This window comes from Chaetomium globosum, genomic scaffold (genome assembly GCF_000143365.1).
Source record: "Chaetomium globosum CBS 148.51 scaffold_4 genomic scaffold, whole genome shotgun sequence".
Lineage (NCBI taxonomy): Eukaryota > Fungi > Ascomycota > Sordariomycetes > Sordariales > Chaetomiaceae > Chaetomium > Chaetomium globosum.
This window is the reverse complement of record NT_165979.1, coordinates 3,074,499-3,090,506: the sequence shown is the minus strand read 5'-3', so window position 1 is coordinate 3,090,506 and position 16,008 is coordinate 3,074,499. Positions and strand designations below refer to the sequence as shown.

The 16,008-nt window shown below is 55.6% G+C and overlaps 5 protein-coding genes and 1 non-coding gene across 6 annotated transcripts; 4 read left to right on the top strand and 2 right to left on the bottom strand.

Annotated features, from left to right (window-relative positions):
* CHGG_04724 (uncharacterized protein) lies at positions 1 to 740 on the top strand (the record flags this gene model as incomplete). The annotated part of the gene is made up of 2 exons (XM_001223937.1): positions 1 to 469; positions 565 to 740. The coding sequence occupies 2 exons, from the start codon at positions 1 to 3 to the stop codon at positions 738 to 740; spliced, it is 645 nt and encodes a 214-aa protein (XP_001223938.1).
* Positions 741 to 2,450: 1,710 nt separating this feature from the next.
* On the bottom strand, positions 2,451 to 2,534 carry CHGG_11305. The gene has a single exon. It is a non-coding gene; the product is annotated as a tRNA-Ala (tRNA).
* Positions 2,535 to 3,653: 1,119 nt separating this feature from the next.
* On the top strand, positions 3,654 to 5,319 carry CHGG_04723 (uncharacterized protein; the record flags this gene model as incomplete). The annotated part of the gene is made up of 2 exons (XM_001223936.1): positions 3,654 to 3,736; positions 4,062 to 5,319. The coding sequence occupies 2 exons, from the start codon at positions 3,654 to 3,656 to the stop codon at positions 5,317 to 5,319; spliced, it is 1,341 nt and encodes a 446-aa protein (XP_001223937.1).
* A 3,180-nt stretch (positions 5,320 to 8,499) lies between these two features.
* Positions 8,500 to 9,509, top strand: CHGG_04722 (uncharacterized protein; the record flags this gene model as incomplete). The annotated part of the gene is made up of 2 exons (XM_001223935.1): positions 8,500 to 8,683; positions 8,746 to 9,509. The coding sequence occupies 2 exons, from the start codon at positions 8,500 to 8,502 to the stop codon at positions 9,507 to 9,509; spliced, it is 948 nt and encodes a 315-aa protein (XP_001223936.1).
* A 962-nt stretch (positions 9,510 to 10,471) lies between these two features.
* Positions 10,472 to 11,281, top strand: CHGG_04721 (uncharacterized protein; the record flags this gene model as incomplete). Its single annotated transcript, XM_001223934.1, has 4 exons — positions 10,472 to 10,476; positions 10,646 to 10,755; positions 10,864 to 10,988; positions 11,081 to 11,281. The coding sequence occupies 4 exons, from the start codon at positions 10,472 to 10,474 to the stop codon at positions 11,279 to 11,281; spliced, it is 441 nt and encodes a 146-aa protein (XP_001223935.1).
* Positions 11,282 to 13,271: 1,990 nt separating this feature from the next.
* Positions 13,272 to 15,301, bottom strand: CHGG_04720 (uncharacterized protein; the record flags this gene model as incomplete). Its single annotated transcript, XM_001223933.1, has 5 exons — positions 13,272 to 14,235; positions 14,583 to 14,714; positions 14,923 to 15,129; positions 15,192 to 15,211; positions 15,299 to 15,301. 5 exons carry the CDS (start codon positions 15,299 to 15,301, stop codon positions 13,272 to 13,274), a joined length of 1,326 nt encoding a protein of 441 aa, XP_001223934.1.
* Between the last annotated feature and the right edge of the window lie 707 nt (positions 15,302 to 16,008).

Below are 16,008 nucleotides of genomic sequence, written 5' to 3'. Positions count from 1 at the left end.
ATGAAGCCTGTTACTTTCATCATCTCTGCTCTCGCCACCCTGGCCATCGCTGCCCCGGCGGCTCCCGCGGCTCCCGCCACGGATCTTGAGGCGCGCTCCTTCCAGTTCGACATCAACGCCTTCAATGGCCTCAAGAGCTTCAACCAGGTCAACCTGAACTACCTGCTTAACATCAACTCCCTGCAGCTTGGCCTCCTTGGCAACCTGGCCAACGTCAACAACCTCAACATTCTGCAGTTCCAGGGCCTTTTCCAGCAGCAGACCTTTGACCTTCAAGCCCTCCTCCAGCTGCAGTCACTGCACACTTTCCTGCAGATCCACCAGCTTGGCGTCCTCGGCGGATTCGACCTCGCCTCTCTTCAGCTCCAGCAGCTCAACCTCGGACTGCTCAACAACGTCGGCGTTCTCGACCTGCAGCAGTTCATCTCTCCCAACGTCGTCGGCCAGGTTCAAACGGTAGCTTCCCAACGTGAGTAGATTTCTTTTACACTTCCTTCTTCCTCATTAGCGCCGATATACTCTTCTTCCCTCGGCAAAACCTTGGGTGTTCACACGAGACCCCAGCCGCGGTTTCCTTTGATCCTAACCTCCTTGCTCCGGGGGTCGGTGTCGGCAACTCGAACACCCCCGCTGCTGCCCCTGCCCCTAACAACGACGGCGGCAACAGCGAGGGTTTGAATGTCGTCACCGCCGAGCAGCAGGAGGCTCAGGAGGGAGGCAGCTCCATCGACTTCGAGTAGAATGGGCGTCTCATAATCCGAGCCACGATTTGCCCAGAGAAACCCACAAAGCGCCCTTGCCCGCCGGCGGCTTCCTGCAAACGATAACCTCACGTACTTCGAGATTTCGGATGGCTAATTCTGGGTTTTCTCGTTCAAGTCCTTACCTTCAAGGAGTAAAGAGCCCCGGTTTACTTTCTTGACCCGCACGGATACGACCACTCGCCGTCACCGTTTTCAGCTCCCGCACTCTCGAGCTGCGATGGCGGGGATAACAAGATAATGTTGGAAATGGGGATGGACCGAAGATTTAGTGTGACCATTGTTTGGCTTCATTTTTGCCTGCTTCTGAGCAAAAGAGCAGGTCCAAGTCAACGGAGCCAGACAGCGGGGAGGCTAAAGATGCCGAGAATTTTGCTTACGCGCGGGGGACTCTTTGTTTATCTATCCTTGAGATCTCACGGACTTGATGGGGCATATTCATCTCTGTTTTCTGCACTAGCTTTTTTGGTTCACCCCCGGTTTCCATTTTTGTTACTAGTTCTCATTCCCTATTTCTTATTGTTTTTTTATTACGAAGCACGGAGCGCTGTAGTTAGACGAATCTGGATGATCTTTGGCTTTTGTTAGGGGGTTGGAGGAGACGGTGGGCTGGTAGATTGGGTGGACGACTGGAGAGGTTGGGAGCGGACTGAGGGAGGGCAAGATGTGGATAATCAACCGGATTGGTTCTCCTTGGATATCTTTGGTTCTCACTCTGTTTGCTTTGCGTGTTTGTTCTGCTTGCTACGTGTGAAATTGATGTGTATTTCCCTCCTACTTTTCCAATGATACGAAGATGTTGACAATCATAATACTAAACGACCAGAATATGGCGCATGAGATGTGTGCGTCAGTTCGACGAATGTCAGCATGAAGTCCAACATTACAGGGGCAGCCTGGCTTGTGTCTGCCCCGAAGGCCCCGCAGACTCCCGGTGTCGGATCGGCACGGTACGGCAAGAGAAGAGAAGGTCGTATTCCATGGTATGATCGGTTGACAGCCAGCCCAGCTAGGTGGAGCGTGAGCACCTTTCTCCCCTGCAGCCAGCGGGCTGCGTAAATAGGGTAGTTATGCTTGATTGACAAGGTTGTGAACCGAGGAGTGCCGGATCGGCTGGGAGTTGAAACACGGGTTATGCTTATCTTTATCTTTCTTTTGGTTCGTTCCCTGTTGGGGGTGTGTTGGTGAGTGGTGGTTGGCAAGTTGGCCGGGTGGCTGGGGGAAGTTGGGATGACATTTGTGAGAGATAAGAAGCCTAGGTAGGCATGTGTAGTAGGTATTTTGGACGGACTCGGCTCCATGTGATTACCCCAGGAGCATGGCCATGCTCGAGGCCGGGCGAGGCCGAGTGGTTTATGGTTATGTGGGCAGGCTGTGCCACGGATGGACAGCGAGAATGTGTATGAGAGGTTGCATTTGGTTTCGAGTTTTGATTGTGCCCACACTCGATGAACTTCCCTTCGGTTTAAGTCCCCTGGCACTATGGATAGACATTTTACTGACAGTACGAGATGCTTTCTCGGTAGGCTGCATTAGATTTCGATTTGATATCAAACTTTTTATTTTGATTTAGGGCATGGTTGGGTTAACTTTAGCCCCTATGCATTTTTGTTGTTGTTTTTTTCCCTAGAGAAAAAAAATAAGAGGAGAAAGAAAAAGAAGCGTCAGAACAAGATCAGACAAAAGAGTTGGATACACCCGGGATCGAACCGGGGACCTTTCACAAGGTCGCACATGTGCGAAGCGAAAATCATACCACTAGACCATGTACCCTAGTCATCTTGACCTTATTGATGGAACAAAGTATTTAACACTATATATACCATGCTTGGGGATTATGCCTTGAGCCTCTTCTTACCAACGACCTGCGGTAGCACATATAGCACTAGAGCTGTTCACCGGCTCTATCTCGACCTCGCCCGGTCCGTCCGGCAGCAAACTCTCTTTTTACTCTGCCGATTCAACGCCAATGGAAGAGTAAAGAACCATAAAAACACAAGTCGAGGAATTCCTAGTCACCACCAGCAAATAGTAAATACTCGTTCGGCTCACACAAGTTTGGAGAGTAGGGGGTTGTTGGGATCCCGTACTTACTTGCAGATATGATTGTATGCGTTGAGAGAATGAGTGAGTATAGGTTATGAACGTGGATTCCAGCCCTCTGGACAGAGAAAACAAGCTAGTTATAGAATAACAAGGATTCTGGTTATCACCTAGGCTTTAGTTGGTTTTGGGGGGCCAGGCCATAACGGCAAAAGGGTGATAGTTGAGCTCCAAGAGTCAATCTCTATTTGACTGACAACTGTTGATAGATTTAACCGGGTATTAGCGGTATGGAGGTCCGCATTAAATCATGTACCGCTAAGGGGTTTCACCCATTTCCACCTGGTGGTAGAGAGGGCAGCGCCACTGGTCGCATCGTAGTAATGAGCTGATATTTGACGGTCGCCTGACTGTTCCGGAGGCCCATACCTACAAGCATCTAGTATTCGAAGATGAAAGAGCGAGGGTGGAGGCGGCGAAGAGGCATTTTTTCAAAACACCAAGTGTCAAACGGTAAAGCCAGCAGGTTCTTGCCACCCATAATCATTCTCAGAAAGACCCCTAAATGTTGGCCATGCACTTGTCGACCAAGAGTGTAGTATTTTGTACTCAACACCATTCCGGAATCGCGATGCCGCATTGCCGGAGGATTTGGGGGCGGATGTCACTGGTCTGCTTGGCATCACCAGTTGTGGCAGGAGAAAGGGGGCCTAACCTCTTGGCAAGGCGAAACGACGGCTACGCTGAAGGACTGCATATAGCTATTTATTAACTCGTTATTCCTCGAGGAAAACATGGCTCTCTCTTCGCGAAGCGAGGACGCGATTTTCTATTCAAAACTCGGAAGCCATGCCTGAGTACGCCAGCGTCACAACCACGTACCGACCCGACCCGACATGCTTTGCGCCGTCAAACTTGTGGGTGGGAGAGTGGTATGGGTGCAATACCTACTACCCCCCCTTCTCATCCAGACCGACTGAGGTCGTAACGATTCCCGAATGTCGTCTAACTATGCTGGGTCGACCAGGGAACGGGAACTGGGATGATTTGTGCTACCAATCAAATTGGATCACCACTGGCAACACCATCGCTAGAAGCACCGCGTATAGTGCCTGTCCGGAGGGCATGACGGGCGTGAAGACCGGCACAACCACTTATCAAGCCATCACCGTCGAACGCACAGCTTGTTGCCCCACGTGAGTAAACAAGACGGACTTCCTAGCTCCCGGTAACGATGACTCACCGGGATGGATGTAGCGCCTATGAATTCACCACGGCCAACCTCGAGCCGACTACGATCCTCACCGCCATTGACGGCACGACGTACCCCATGACCTACCCAACCATGGCCTCGTACTGCAAGGCGGCGTCCGTCAAGCAGCTCTCCGGCAGCAAGGTGACCCTGAACGTCCAAGCCTCCCCCACGCCCACCACCACCGAGGTGGATTGGGACTACGACAACGACTTCCTCGTCGTGACAGCCGCCCTGATCCAGAAGTACCTCTACACGGGCAAGCCCGGCACGACGTCGACGTGCTTCGGCGACAGCCACTGCGTGATGAACAGCAACCCGATCAAGCCGCACCCGACGCACGCCCCGTACGGCACCTACTTCCCGCCGCCCTCGTCGGCCGTCACGCAGTTCACCCCCGCGGCGTCCTGCCTCGCCAGCTCCAACCTCTGGCTCGTCTCGGACCGCTGCTCGCTCACCACCGACCCCCGCACGCCCCCCTGGCTGCAGTGCACGCACACCGTGGCAGGCGACCCCGACCCGACGCGGGCGGATTGCTACCCGGTGGGGTTATCCACGGTAGTGACGGGCACACCGACCTACTACACCGACTGCCCGGCCGGGTACACGACGGTCAACACGACGGTGTACTTCCCCTGGACGGTCGCCAACGGCGGCCCGGCGTACGACAAGGCCAAGGGGACGCAGCTGACGTGCTGCCCGGCGCCGTTCCGCGGCCTCACCTTCGAGCACAGGTCGCCGCAGTGGACGTACTCGACGGTGTACGACGGCACGACGCACACGGTCAGTAGCCGCACGCTGCCGCCGTACTGCGCGGCCTACGGCGGCAACATGCGCGGCGGCGACGGCGAGATGCTGACCCTGGGCCTATACAGCAACGGCATCGAAGGCCGCCCGGGCAGCACCTACGACGGCGTGTCCGAGGCGACTTGGGATGGCGCGTGGGGCACGCTGTACGCGCATGCGCACACGCTGTCGTGGACCGTGTTCCATGCCACGCATACCTGCTTTGAGCCCGCCGAGTGCAGAGAGTATTTTACCTACTCGTATGGGAATACCCTGGGGCCGGGGGTGGTGGTGGCGACCCCGACGCCGACAAGGGATTCGGAGGGTGGAGGTAGTGAGGCGGCGTCTTCTTCGTCGACTGCTGCGGCGGCAGCGTTGGTGCCCGTGAGGGGGGATGGGCGGGCCGGGCTGGCGGGTGTGGTGGTTGTTGTTGTGACGGTTGTGGTGAATGTTGTTCTTGGGGCTGGGTTGACTTGATACCCTAGAATTGTTGCGTTAATGTAGATTGTTTGGTCACCTAATTGTGAGTTTTAAGAGTCAAGACTTTGCCTCTTCCAGTCACTTGTGACTTGATAGAGCATACCGAAGTGGGAGGTGGTTGTAATACCACGGTTTCTCCACAAAGATCCCCCACAGCCTTACCGTGCGGAAAGCACACGGGTTCCAGACTTTCCTTGTGAACTTGCTTGTACGTATTGCTCAGGAGAAACAGGAAAATAGATGGGAGTTGATATTTGATATTGGGGGCGAGGTGTGTTTATACAGGGTTAGGGTTAAGTCTTGTCTCGCGTTTGATTCAATGCTGTGAAATCCCTTTGCTTGATAACCCAGAAGGCTGTAATGATCTCGGACTGCACTCGTCAGCAAGTCGGATAATAGTCTGACCAAATTCCTTGGAGTCGGGGTGGCTTCGTGGGATGATGGTGGCTCTGGTGGCCCATGGAGCAGCGGAACAAAGTTGCGGCACGGCAGCATGGCGAGAGCTCGCTTCAGCCCTGCCGAGAGGTCACCTTGCAATCGGCCGCTGCGGGCGTGCGGCGCTTCGGCGGAGTAACTCACTGGTTAGCTGGCACGCCGGCACGCTGGCACGTTGGCTGGGCATCCCGCCGCGAACCACAGATCAGGAGTGAGCGGTCTGCGTCCGCACCGCTTGCAATTCCGGGTTGTCTCAACGTCATCTGGTGGATAGATTGGTGCTTCGGGATCGCCCTCGCTTGCGCTTTGTGGCGAGCAATAGTTAGTATCGGCCCGGGCCAGCGGCTTTCCTTTCGGGCTGGTGTGTGGTGCGCATATGGACCCCTTCGGCAGCAGTGGCTAATTAAAGTATATAAAAATATAAATTTATTCCTTCTTAACTCCGGGATTGAGGCGTGGCCTGTTGTGTCCACAGTCCGGTACCTGAGCTGTGGTCCAATTCATGGGTGTACAAACTCTCGTACCCGCATCTTGCAGGGTCCGACCTGGCCACGGCATGGTCGGCCTTGTTTGTGGAGAGAATACGAACAAAGTTCCGAGCCTAATCCGCGGAACAACCAGCGGGCGAGTGGGCTCGTGTTGTTGCAGATCTCTAGGTTTCGGTTCCCAGATCGAAGACATGCTGGAGACAGGCTATCGGTGTGCAGGCGCTTGGCATGTGCGTTCGGAAATGGTATTCGTAAATGGCGCCATGCTGGTGTCTGCTCTGGGAAAAAGGGGGTTGCAGGTAACCATGCCCTAGCTGGTAAATTGTGGATCTGTGGCGTGGTCAAAGTCCAAGTTCTGGACTGCCGCCGCAACTGTTTCCCTCTGAGGGACATCAATTTGACCGCCTATTTTAGGTAACGGTAAGGTCAATTCAGTCACTTGAGCCTCGAGTTGAATCGACTGAGGGCAACACCCGAGAACGGACAGGTAGGGTGAGTGAATTAGCTGATAGCCTGATGATACACATGGCGGGAGCAGAGTGGGTTTTTGGATTGTTTGTTGTTATTCCCGTCTGGAAGTTACCTTCACAGTACTGTGACATGCCTGGGTTCCATTGCTGGCCCGCCGTGCCTGCCTGCCACTCTTGCTTGCATCGGAGAAAGGTCCAACTGGAAATCATCCGATTGAGAATGTGCCCCCCACACTTTCTGTTTCCTTAAATCCTGGACCCTGGTGCCGCATTGCCATCCAGCTGTTGACCCCGCCACCACTCTTTCCAACGAGCTCATTGACGCGAGCGCACGGCTCCGGCCCTGCGCTTTCATCCAGATTGCGTCGTCGTCAGCACGTGTGTTTAGCCAACGACCATACACGCCTTTTACGGCAGCCGGTAGTTCGGTAATGTCGTGTACATCTTCCTGGCCGTCCACTTCTTGTCTAATTTTCGCTAGCCGATCTCTGCAGCAGATCTGGTCTGGCCCGCGATGTGGCCTTCGCTGGCCCTGGTCCCCAGAGCAGGATTGACAAGTTGGGGCCAAGACCGCTAACCGCAGCCCAAATCCCAAACCGCTCAGATGGGCTCGCAGCTGGGTGAAGGCCGGTTGTGTTGGTTTTTTGGGTGGCTCTGCCTGGCGCTCCAAGTGTAGGGTATAGGCGCCGCCTTTGACGAGAGGAGCGAAAAGAAAGCCATTCGGAAGACTGAACAAAGTCTAGGTACTTTCTGGTTTATTTTGCGCGGTTCCCTCCATCTCATTCTCTTTCTTTTTTTTTCTCTCTTTTCTTGGTTTCTTTCTCTCATTTCGAGTTCGGCTTTTTTTTTTGCCAGAGGGAGCCGCCTGGTGATGGCTGCGCCAACAGAGCGCACCAGGATGAGCGTGGTGGACAGGGGATGATCCCCGCAGCCGCACTCATGCTGCTCTTTGGTGCTGCTCTGCGAGCTGTCGCTCGCGCGTTGATCGCGTGCCTGCCATATAAGATGGTGGACTCGCACCATCTCCCTGCCTCCCGCCGTCTTTCTTCTCTTTCCATCCAGGTGCATACAACCATTCACCGTCCCCTCTTGCCGTCTTTTCCACTGGACGTCTTGTTAAAGCGGAGCTATCGGGAGCTAGCATCGGTCGGGCAGGGGCAGACTCGAACAACACAGCGAGCGCCACCGTATCGACACCGCAAATCCATCTGATCTGAACCCCCTGGCCGCTTGCCCTGGTCGCTTGGCGTCCCGGCGGTCCACCTCAAAACAAGTGACGAGCCCGTCGCCGAGACATAGCCTCTCTCACCCCCACTTGGCTATCCTCTCTCGTTCTCTCCCATGCCGTTATATTTATGAAGGTGCACAAGCTTAAGTGACCTTGGATCTTTCTTTTCGATAAAACGGCCGATCGCGTCCGCCTCCGCCCTCACTCTCGATCATACTCGCTTCCACACCGCACTTTCGTCCCGCTTTCGAAGGCGGCTGCGTGTTACTCGGGACCTCGTGTTCGTCTCCGGCTGGACCACCCTCTGCTCTACTCTTGTGCAGGTATCGTGTGTTTGGGTCTCACCAACGTTTCGCCGGAGGCTGCGGGCTTCGTTGTGTGTATCGTCGTCGGGCCTTCCCTGAAGATCTGTCGGCTGCTCTCATCGATATGAGCAGCTCGCCGGCCTACTTGACTGAATTGTTGCTTGTTGGACGCACCGGCAACCGACGACGCCCTTGGACCCTGACGACCTGAACGACGAAAGACACACACCAAAACCATGAAGCCCGCAACCATGGCCACCCACTCTCCAGACTACTCGGACGACGAGTTCGACTTTGACGAGGAATACTTTTCTCGCACTTATCAACCCCTCTCCAACCTCCCCACGCCGCCTCCTTCGTCCCGCGAGTCATTGGCCGGCCAGAGCCCCAGAGCCCTCCTGGAAGATGGAGGGCTTCTTGATTCTGCTTTGCTAGGTACGTGGACCAACCACGCCTCTACAGCTTGTCAGTTCCCATGCTTACGTTCCGTGTGATAGGCCCAGCAATACACCTGGTCAACCTCATCCCTCCCGCTGCATCCCTGTCGGTACCATCCGTCTCGTTGGTTCACGATATGCTTGTCCGCGCGGATCTTCCCATGGATACCATTGCCCTAGCCGTGTGCATCCTAGATTCGCTCAGCTCCAAGTTCTCGCTGAACTGGCGGTTGCTTTGTCCCCTGGCGCAGCGGGAGCCTGCCAACGAGATCACGAAGCGGCACACCATCCAGGCCAGCCCCACGGGTGCAACACAACTGCACATCGATTCAGTCAACCCCGAGTTGATTGTTCTCGCAGCGCTGGTCATCGCGTTCAAATTTTTGGTCGACTGCCAGGAGCCCACGTACTACTACCGGACAGCGTGGGGAGGGAACATGTGGACGTGCGAGCAGATAAACTTGACGGAGAGGTGCATCATGGAGAACCTGGGCTACCGGATCCTGCCGCTGTGGCACCCGGCGCTCATTGCTGATGCCGTCGGCGACATGCAACGGGCCGCGAGGCAGGCAGCGTTCCCGTCCTACCCCAGAAATGGGGAGGCGCACAAGCGCTCCGTGAGCTCGGCCGACGCTCTTCTGGGCCGCAATTTCCCATTGACACCGGCAGAAACGCCCACGTCAGGAGACAGCCCGGTCGCCAGCCCCGTATGTGAAGCTGTGGTGGCTACGTTTGGAGAAAGCCGGCCCGATTCGGTTGACTCGTCGATGCTTCACCTGGCTCCGCGGATCAAAAGGAAGGCCCCGTTCCCTGCGGCTGGTTGAGGAGACCGGCTACTTCGGGTTCGGCTCGCTGACACCACTCTGTCTTAATGGCAGATTCGGCCATTAAATACACCAAACTTCGGCTTCGAGACCAGATGGTCTTGTGTCCTGCTGTGCTCGTTGCCCCGCCCGACAAGAAAACGGCGGGGAACGAACAAGGACAAACATGGGGAGGGACGGCGCTCGGCGTTTTCAGGTTATTGCTCTTGATACCAGGATACCAGGATAACTCGAACAGTCACGCCGGCACTGGAGACAAAGCGCCCGCGGGGAATCGGAGCGACGGCGTCATTATTTGTTTTGGCAAAATAGCGCATGTTTGGAGTTGACTTGTTCGGTTGCCCAGTTTATCGGGCCATGTGAAAGGGGCGAGTGGGCGGGTATACCATAAGCTGTGGATTTCAAAGCGTGACATAAATATAGTAGTATTAATGCTTTCTGCCATGAACTCAGCAGCACATTGTGTCGAATGTGATGATGATGACTCTGTGTTCCTCTGCCCCCCCTTCTGCTCTCGCCAATTCAGGGTTAGGGTCAAAACAACCCAGCAACCCATCCTCCGCACGGCCCACATTATTTCCATGCTCTCTCTCTCTCGGATGGGGAAATCGAACAGAAGACTAATTCATATTTCAACATTTTGATCTTTATAGAGTCAGAATATCTGATTGCGCCCCTGGTTATGATGATGATAAATTAAGTTATTGCCCATTCCTTCTTTCCTTTTTTACTTAGGATTTTAGGGAATTCCAAAAAGCAGTCTCGCGACAATCGATCTACCAATTTGCTTTGCTTGTGCCCATCCTTCCCATCCCCATCCAGGTATCCCATTACCAAACCCCCCCCCCCCCCCACGCTCTCCCGCCGCGCCGAGAACGAGAGCGAGAACGAGAACAACCGCCATCATGAGCGACCTCGACAGGTGAGCTCGCCTATCCTTGTCGATGCTGTTTGATTAGACCATGGGGTGCTGACATTTTTTTTTCTCGCCAGGGCGATCGCCCAGTTACGAGCATGCCGACCGATACCCGAGGCCGAAGTTCGCGAGCTCTGCCACAAGGCCCGGGAGCTGCTCATTGAGGAAGGAAATGTCGTCACGGTCAACGCGCCGGTAACAGTATGTGGTTATCATCTAGCGTAGCGAGCTGGACGGGCTGCGGTTGGGGCTTGGGTCTGACGTGTGGGTTCCGGATAGATATGCGGCGACATCCACGGCCAGTTCCACGACCTGATGGAGCTATTCCGCGTAGGCGGTGACGTTCCGGACACGAACTATCTTTTCATGGGTATGCGACACGTTGTGCCCATCCATTACTGCTGTCAATCCATGGCGCCATGCTTATCCGTTCCCTAGGCGACTTCGTCGACCGCGGCTTCTACTCCCTCGAGACCTTCCTCCTCCTCCTTTGCCTCAAAGTCCGTTACCCCGATCGCATGACCCTCATCCGCGGCAACCACGAGTCCCGCCAGATCACGACCGTCTACCGGCTTCTACGACGAGTGCCTCCGCAAATACGGCAGTGCCAACGTCTGGCGCTACTGCTGCGACGTATTCGACTACCTCGCCCTAGGTGCCATCGTGCTCGGTGCCTCCAACACCTTACCGGGCGAGCCCCAGAGCTCACCCGCAGGCGACCAAGTCGAGATTGAGGTGCACAACTCGGACGGCCAGATCATCTCCCGCTTCCTGCGCCAAAAAGACGTCAGCAGAGGGCGCATCAACTCCACCACAACCACCACAATATCCAACGGCCCCAACGGCCACTCCCTAACCAACGGCATCTCCTCTACCTCCGACCGCGACACAACCCTCACCAAAACCCCCTCCCCAACACGCGCCCTAACCGGTCCCCCCGGCTCCTCCGCCACATCCACCAGCGGCGGCAGCCTGGGCAACCCCGCCGGCGCCGTCCTCTGCGTCCACGGCGGTCTCTCCCCGCTCATTGACCGCGTCGACAAAATCCGCCTCCTCGACCGCAAACAAGAGGTCCCCCACGAGGGCGCCATGTGCGACCTACTCTGGTCAGACCCGGACGAGATCGACGGGTGGGGCTTGTCCCCCCGGGGCGCGGGCTTCCTGTTCGGCGCCGACATCGTCAAGATGTTCAACTACCGCAACGATCTGAGCCTGATCGCCCGCGCCCACCAGCTGGTCATGGAGGGGTTCAAGGAGATGTTTGATGCCAGCATCGTGACGGTGTGGTCGGCGCCGAATTATTGCTATCGATGTGGGAATGTGGCTGCGCTGTTGGAGTTGTCGGAGGATGAGAGTGGTTTGGGCGTGCTGGCGAGGAGTAATGGGGATGTGGGCAGGAGTGATGGTGGGCTTGGTGGTAGTGTGGGAGGGGGAGGGGGTGGAGGTGGAAGTGTTGGGGGAGGATTCATGCGGGGAGCGGGTCGTGGTGGTGGTGGTGGTGGGGGTGGTGGGCAGCAGCAGCAGCAACAGCAGCAACAGGGCGGTGGGGTGGTGATGGATACCAACGACTTGCCGCGGCTGCCGGGGCCGGCGAGGAGGTACCGTGTCTTTCAGGCCGCACCACAGGATTCGAGGGGGATGCCGGCGAAGAAACCGGTGGCAGATTACTTCTTGTGAGAGGGGCATTTGTTGGTTGAGTTGGCCAGGCTGTGGTTGGTGTTGGTTGTTGTTTTATGCGCCTGTGTGACGATGACGACTAGAGAGAAAGAAGCTAAGGAGAAGGAGATTGCAGTTACGAGATCTGTGGCGGGGAGCGTGGAACGGGCGACGTACGACTGGGACATTTGTTGTATGATATTGGGAGGTATTCGGTAGGTAGGCGCATTTATACCCGCGCAGTGGATTGCGTTTTTAAGCCAGCCTGCTTGCCGACCTGCGTATCTGCTTGCCAACCTGCTTGTAAGTACGCTTTGTTACGTCCGAGGGACGGTGGAATTGTTATTTATTTTTATTTTTACTTTTGGTCATGGTCCGGGAAGACTAAAGAGGAGACTTAGTAGCTAGGAACCTCTGAGCATTTCCGGGCTTACCTATTTGATTTGATATTCGGTTGCCCTGGATGGATAACAAGCAAGTATTCCGAAACTTAAAACCCTCTTCCTTTTGTTTCTTTTCTTTCCCTCTTCCGGTTTCCCCTTTCGCCAGTATTCTTCTTCCTGTCACCATCATTTGCCATCATCATGATAGAAAGAACATCAATATTATTCGCTATGATACCAGTGAAATAAATACTAACGCTAAAGTGAGTATCCTATCCTATCTTGCAGATACCACCCTCAGGCTCGCCGCGCACGAATCGACCGCGCCAGCTGCGCCTCCCATTGCGCTGTAATCAGTCCCCAGATGAAACGACGCGGCAAGTCCCAGTTGGCTTTGCGGTCACCCCCAAAGATCACATTGGCCACGTCTAGGTAACCCTGCTCCACTATGTCAGTCAACCTGTCATAGTCCTGGGGTTTATTCAGTGTAGGCCAGGAGGTGCGCCACGGTTTCATAACCCGCCAACAACCCGGTGGCGCGGAAGAAGAGGAGGCATACCATGACAAAAGCCTTCCAAGCTTCCTGTTCATGAACCGTGGTCTGCAACGGCTTGGGGAGGTACGGGTCATTCCGCGTGGCCGCGTCGACCGCCCGCTCAACGCCGTTTGTGTCCATCGTGATCGGCTCTACTTGGTCGAAGTCTAGCACCCAGAGCTTCGTCTCCGTAGCCTGACTGAAGATGTCTTCCGTCGTCCTCGACGATGGGCCGGTGTACGACAGTGGTTTCACATCTCTGCCAGGTAGTGTTAGTTTGTTTGCTCTGAGCACGGGCTTCCAGAACCGTCGGGGAAGGGGAGACAACACCGAGCACGGTGGCGGGGAAGATCATACTCGAGTTTGCTGGCGTCAAGCCCGCGAGAGGCTGTCTTGAATGAGCCGCCCAGAACAAACTCCACACCCCGGCCGTCCGTTTCAGCGCCCCAGTGGATGAAGGCTAGGGCTATGCCTATCTTGCGAGCCAGACCCCTGATGTCAAGCTGGAGTTCCACCATGTAGTTGAGGTGCATCTTGAAGTCCCTCAGCGAGAAGAATTTCCGGTGTTTCTTGCCCTTGGTCGACCCAAGATAGACCCTCACCAGGCAGTCCCGATTGGCGGCATCGGTTTTGGCCACCCCCCTGATGTGCGGCGGGCAGTATTTGTCAATCAGTAGAGTCCGGACACGCTCCGGGAGTGGTAAGATGCGCTCCGTAACCAGTGCGCTCGTGGGCAAATTGCATACCCACTGAGCTGCTTCGGCAAGACCAACGTGTTGGGCGAAGAACTGCGACTCACTGGGGGGCGCGAAGTAGTGGCAGGCTGGGACGCTGACCTCGTCATACGCCCAACGGCGGAAGCACTGGGCGATCTTGGTATGACTGAGGTAGTCATTCCACAGCACCTGGTGGTTCTTGATCTTGGACAGCTTGATCGCGTAGGGCTTTCCCGGCCGGGCAAAGACGGCGCCACAGGCACCTGCGCCGATCTTGGTAAAAGGCTCGTCGCCTTGTGCTTCGGCGTCGACAGGGGTCTCGTGATGGAAGGAGAGTAGACGGCTTAACTCCAACTCGGCAGGGCCGGGGTCGGAGCCGGAGTGGTCGGAATTCGTATCTGATATAGGATCAACAGGGACAAGGCCGGGGTGCCCCATACTCGATATGAGCATGAATTCATCAATGGGGTCAAGGGTCAAACGTCGTCGCCCGTCACATGGGGCAGCCATGTGTTTAGTGCTGTGGGAGTGTCGTACGCTTAGGGATATGGAGATAATTGGATGCGTGGAAACGGGTGGTGGGCTGATGGATTTGTCTGTAGGATGCTGAGCGGACTTGGTTCGTATGCGCCTTCCCCTGCCTGTGAACCGCCTTCCTGTCCACGTCTAGAATGGAAGTGGTCTGCCGCGGGGTGGAGGTGTGAGGAGTTGGAAGTGGCGATACCTCTGTTTGGGTCGTGAACAACCTTTTTCTCTAGGGTAAGGACCACCAAAGATCTCCCCGTACCTCATCAAACGGGGCGCATACAGGGGGGGACGGAGCGAAGCATTGCCGGCCCCTATTCCCAGGTAGATACAACGTCATACATTAACAAATGCCTAATTCCCCGCTGGGACTTGAAAGCGTTTTGGAAACTGGATTCCATCGTCTCGCGTAACTGATCAAGCGGGGGGGAGAGCGCAGACGAGACAGGCGGCTGTGAATTGTGCACAACAAAACTGTCGTCAAATGTTCAGAAAGATTGACTGATCTATCGCGCACAGTGACAAGCCAGAACCCCGTCGACCAAAAACTGTGATCATGACCCCTCTGGCTTTTCCGATGCCGCCTTCCGTGCCTTTTCGTGCTCGATGATCTGCTTGCTCCAGCTATCAGGGGCATGCCTAGTCAGCTTTGTTCGTGATGCAAGATTATTCCGGCGCGTACTTTCTGCTGGGGTAGAAGCGATCAGGCTCGGGCATCTTATGGCGGTATTCCCTGTCGGCGCTCAACTTCCACACAAGCGCCGTGATGCCGAAGATGACGACGCCAAACACAGCTGTGTTGGCCTTCCAGTTGGCCGGCTGGGCGTACCAGCCACCGGCCGGCGACCAGATGTGCTTGGGGTAGCTAAGAAGAGGGAACCGGTCAGGTCTTGGGTTCGAAATACAATGCGTTCATTGTTCCATTCGAGGATTTCGAAGCCGGAGACTTACGGAACCTTGCCGCCGCCGCCCTATGTCAAGAACAACAATGTCAGTCAATGCCGTTCAAGATTAGGTAATTGCATGTGGGGGAGGGGGAAGGGTTAGGCATAGAATACCATTGTGAGTGTACTAGTCCGGGAGACGTGGGTTTGACTTGGGAATTGACGTTGAAGCTGGTGTTGCTTGTCGGTTGCTGCGAGGTCTCAGAAGCCAATCAATCGTTTGGGTTGCAAAGAGTGGGATGGAGAGAGCCGTAATTTACAGTGTACCGGTAACTAACGACAACACGCCAAGTCACATTATGTCAGCTAACCCACGGCAACCCTTGTCCAATGGCTTGGGAGCTGCCGGATTCTGGAGAACTTTTTTTCGTCTTTGGGCGATTTGGGAGGAAGAAGGGAAACCACAGAGCCACACCACACGCGACCGACGAATTACTACCAGCTTATCTACCTATTGCGACCTCCTTACTGCCCAAGGCCGGGTCCCACGGCTTCGTTCATTGGGGCAACTGCCACAACTCCAACGACCTCAAATTGACCTCTTCCCCCAACATACCCCTCAATAATCCGCCCCATGAAGAGGTTACGAATCGATCGATGGACGGGCCAATTGCTTTTGGCTCGTTCCGGACCCTCCCCGGCCTCAACTCCCCGGGCCGCCGCCCTCCGGTCTGCCGTAGTTCCCAGATGCACCGCCGTGCGCAGTCAGTCAACAATTGCCGTGCCCCAGATACCCAAGGAAGACGACGACCCCCCCTAAGGCGGGACGGACCACACCCGCTTCCCCCCCCTCGCCCTTCACCGGCCCCCGAGCCACGAGCCTA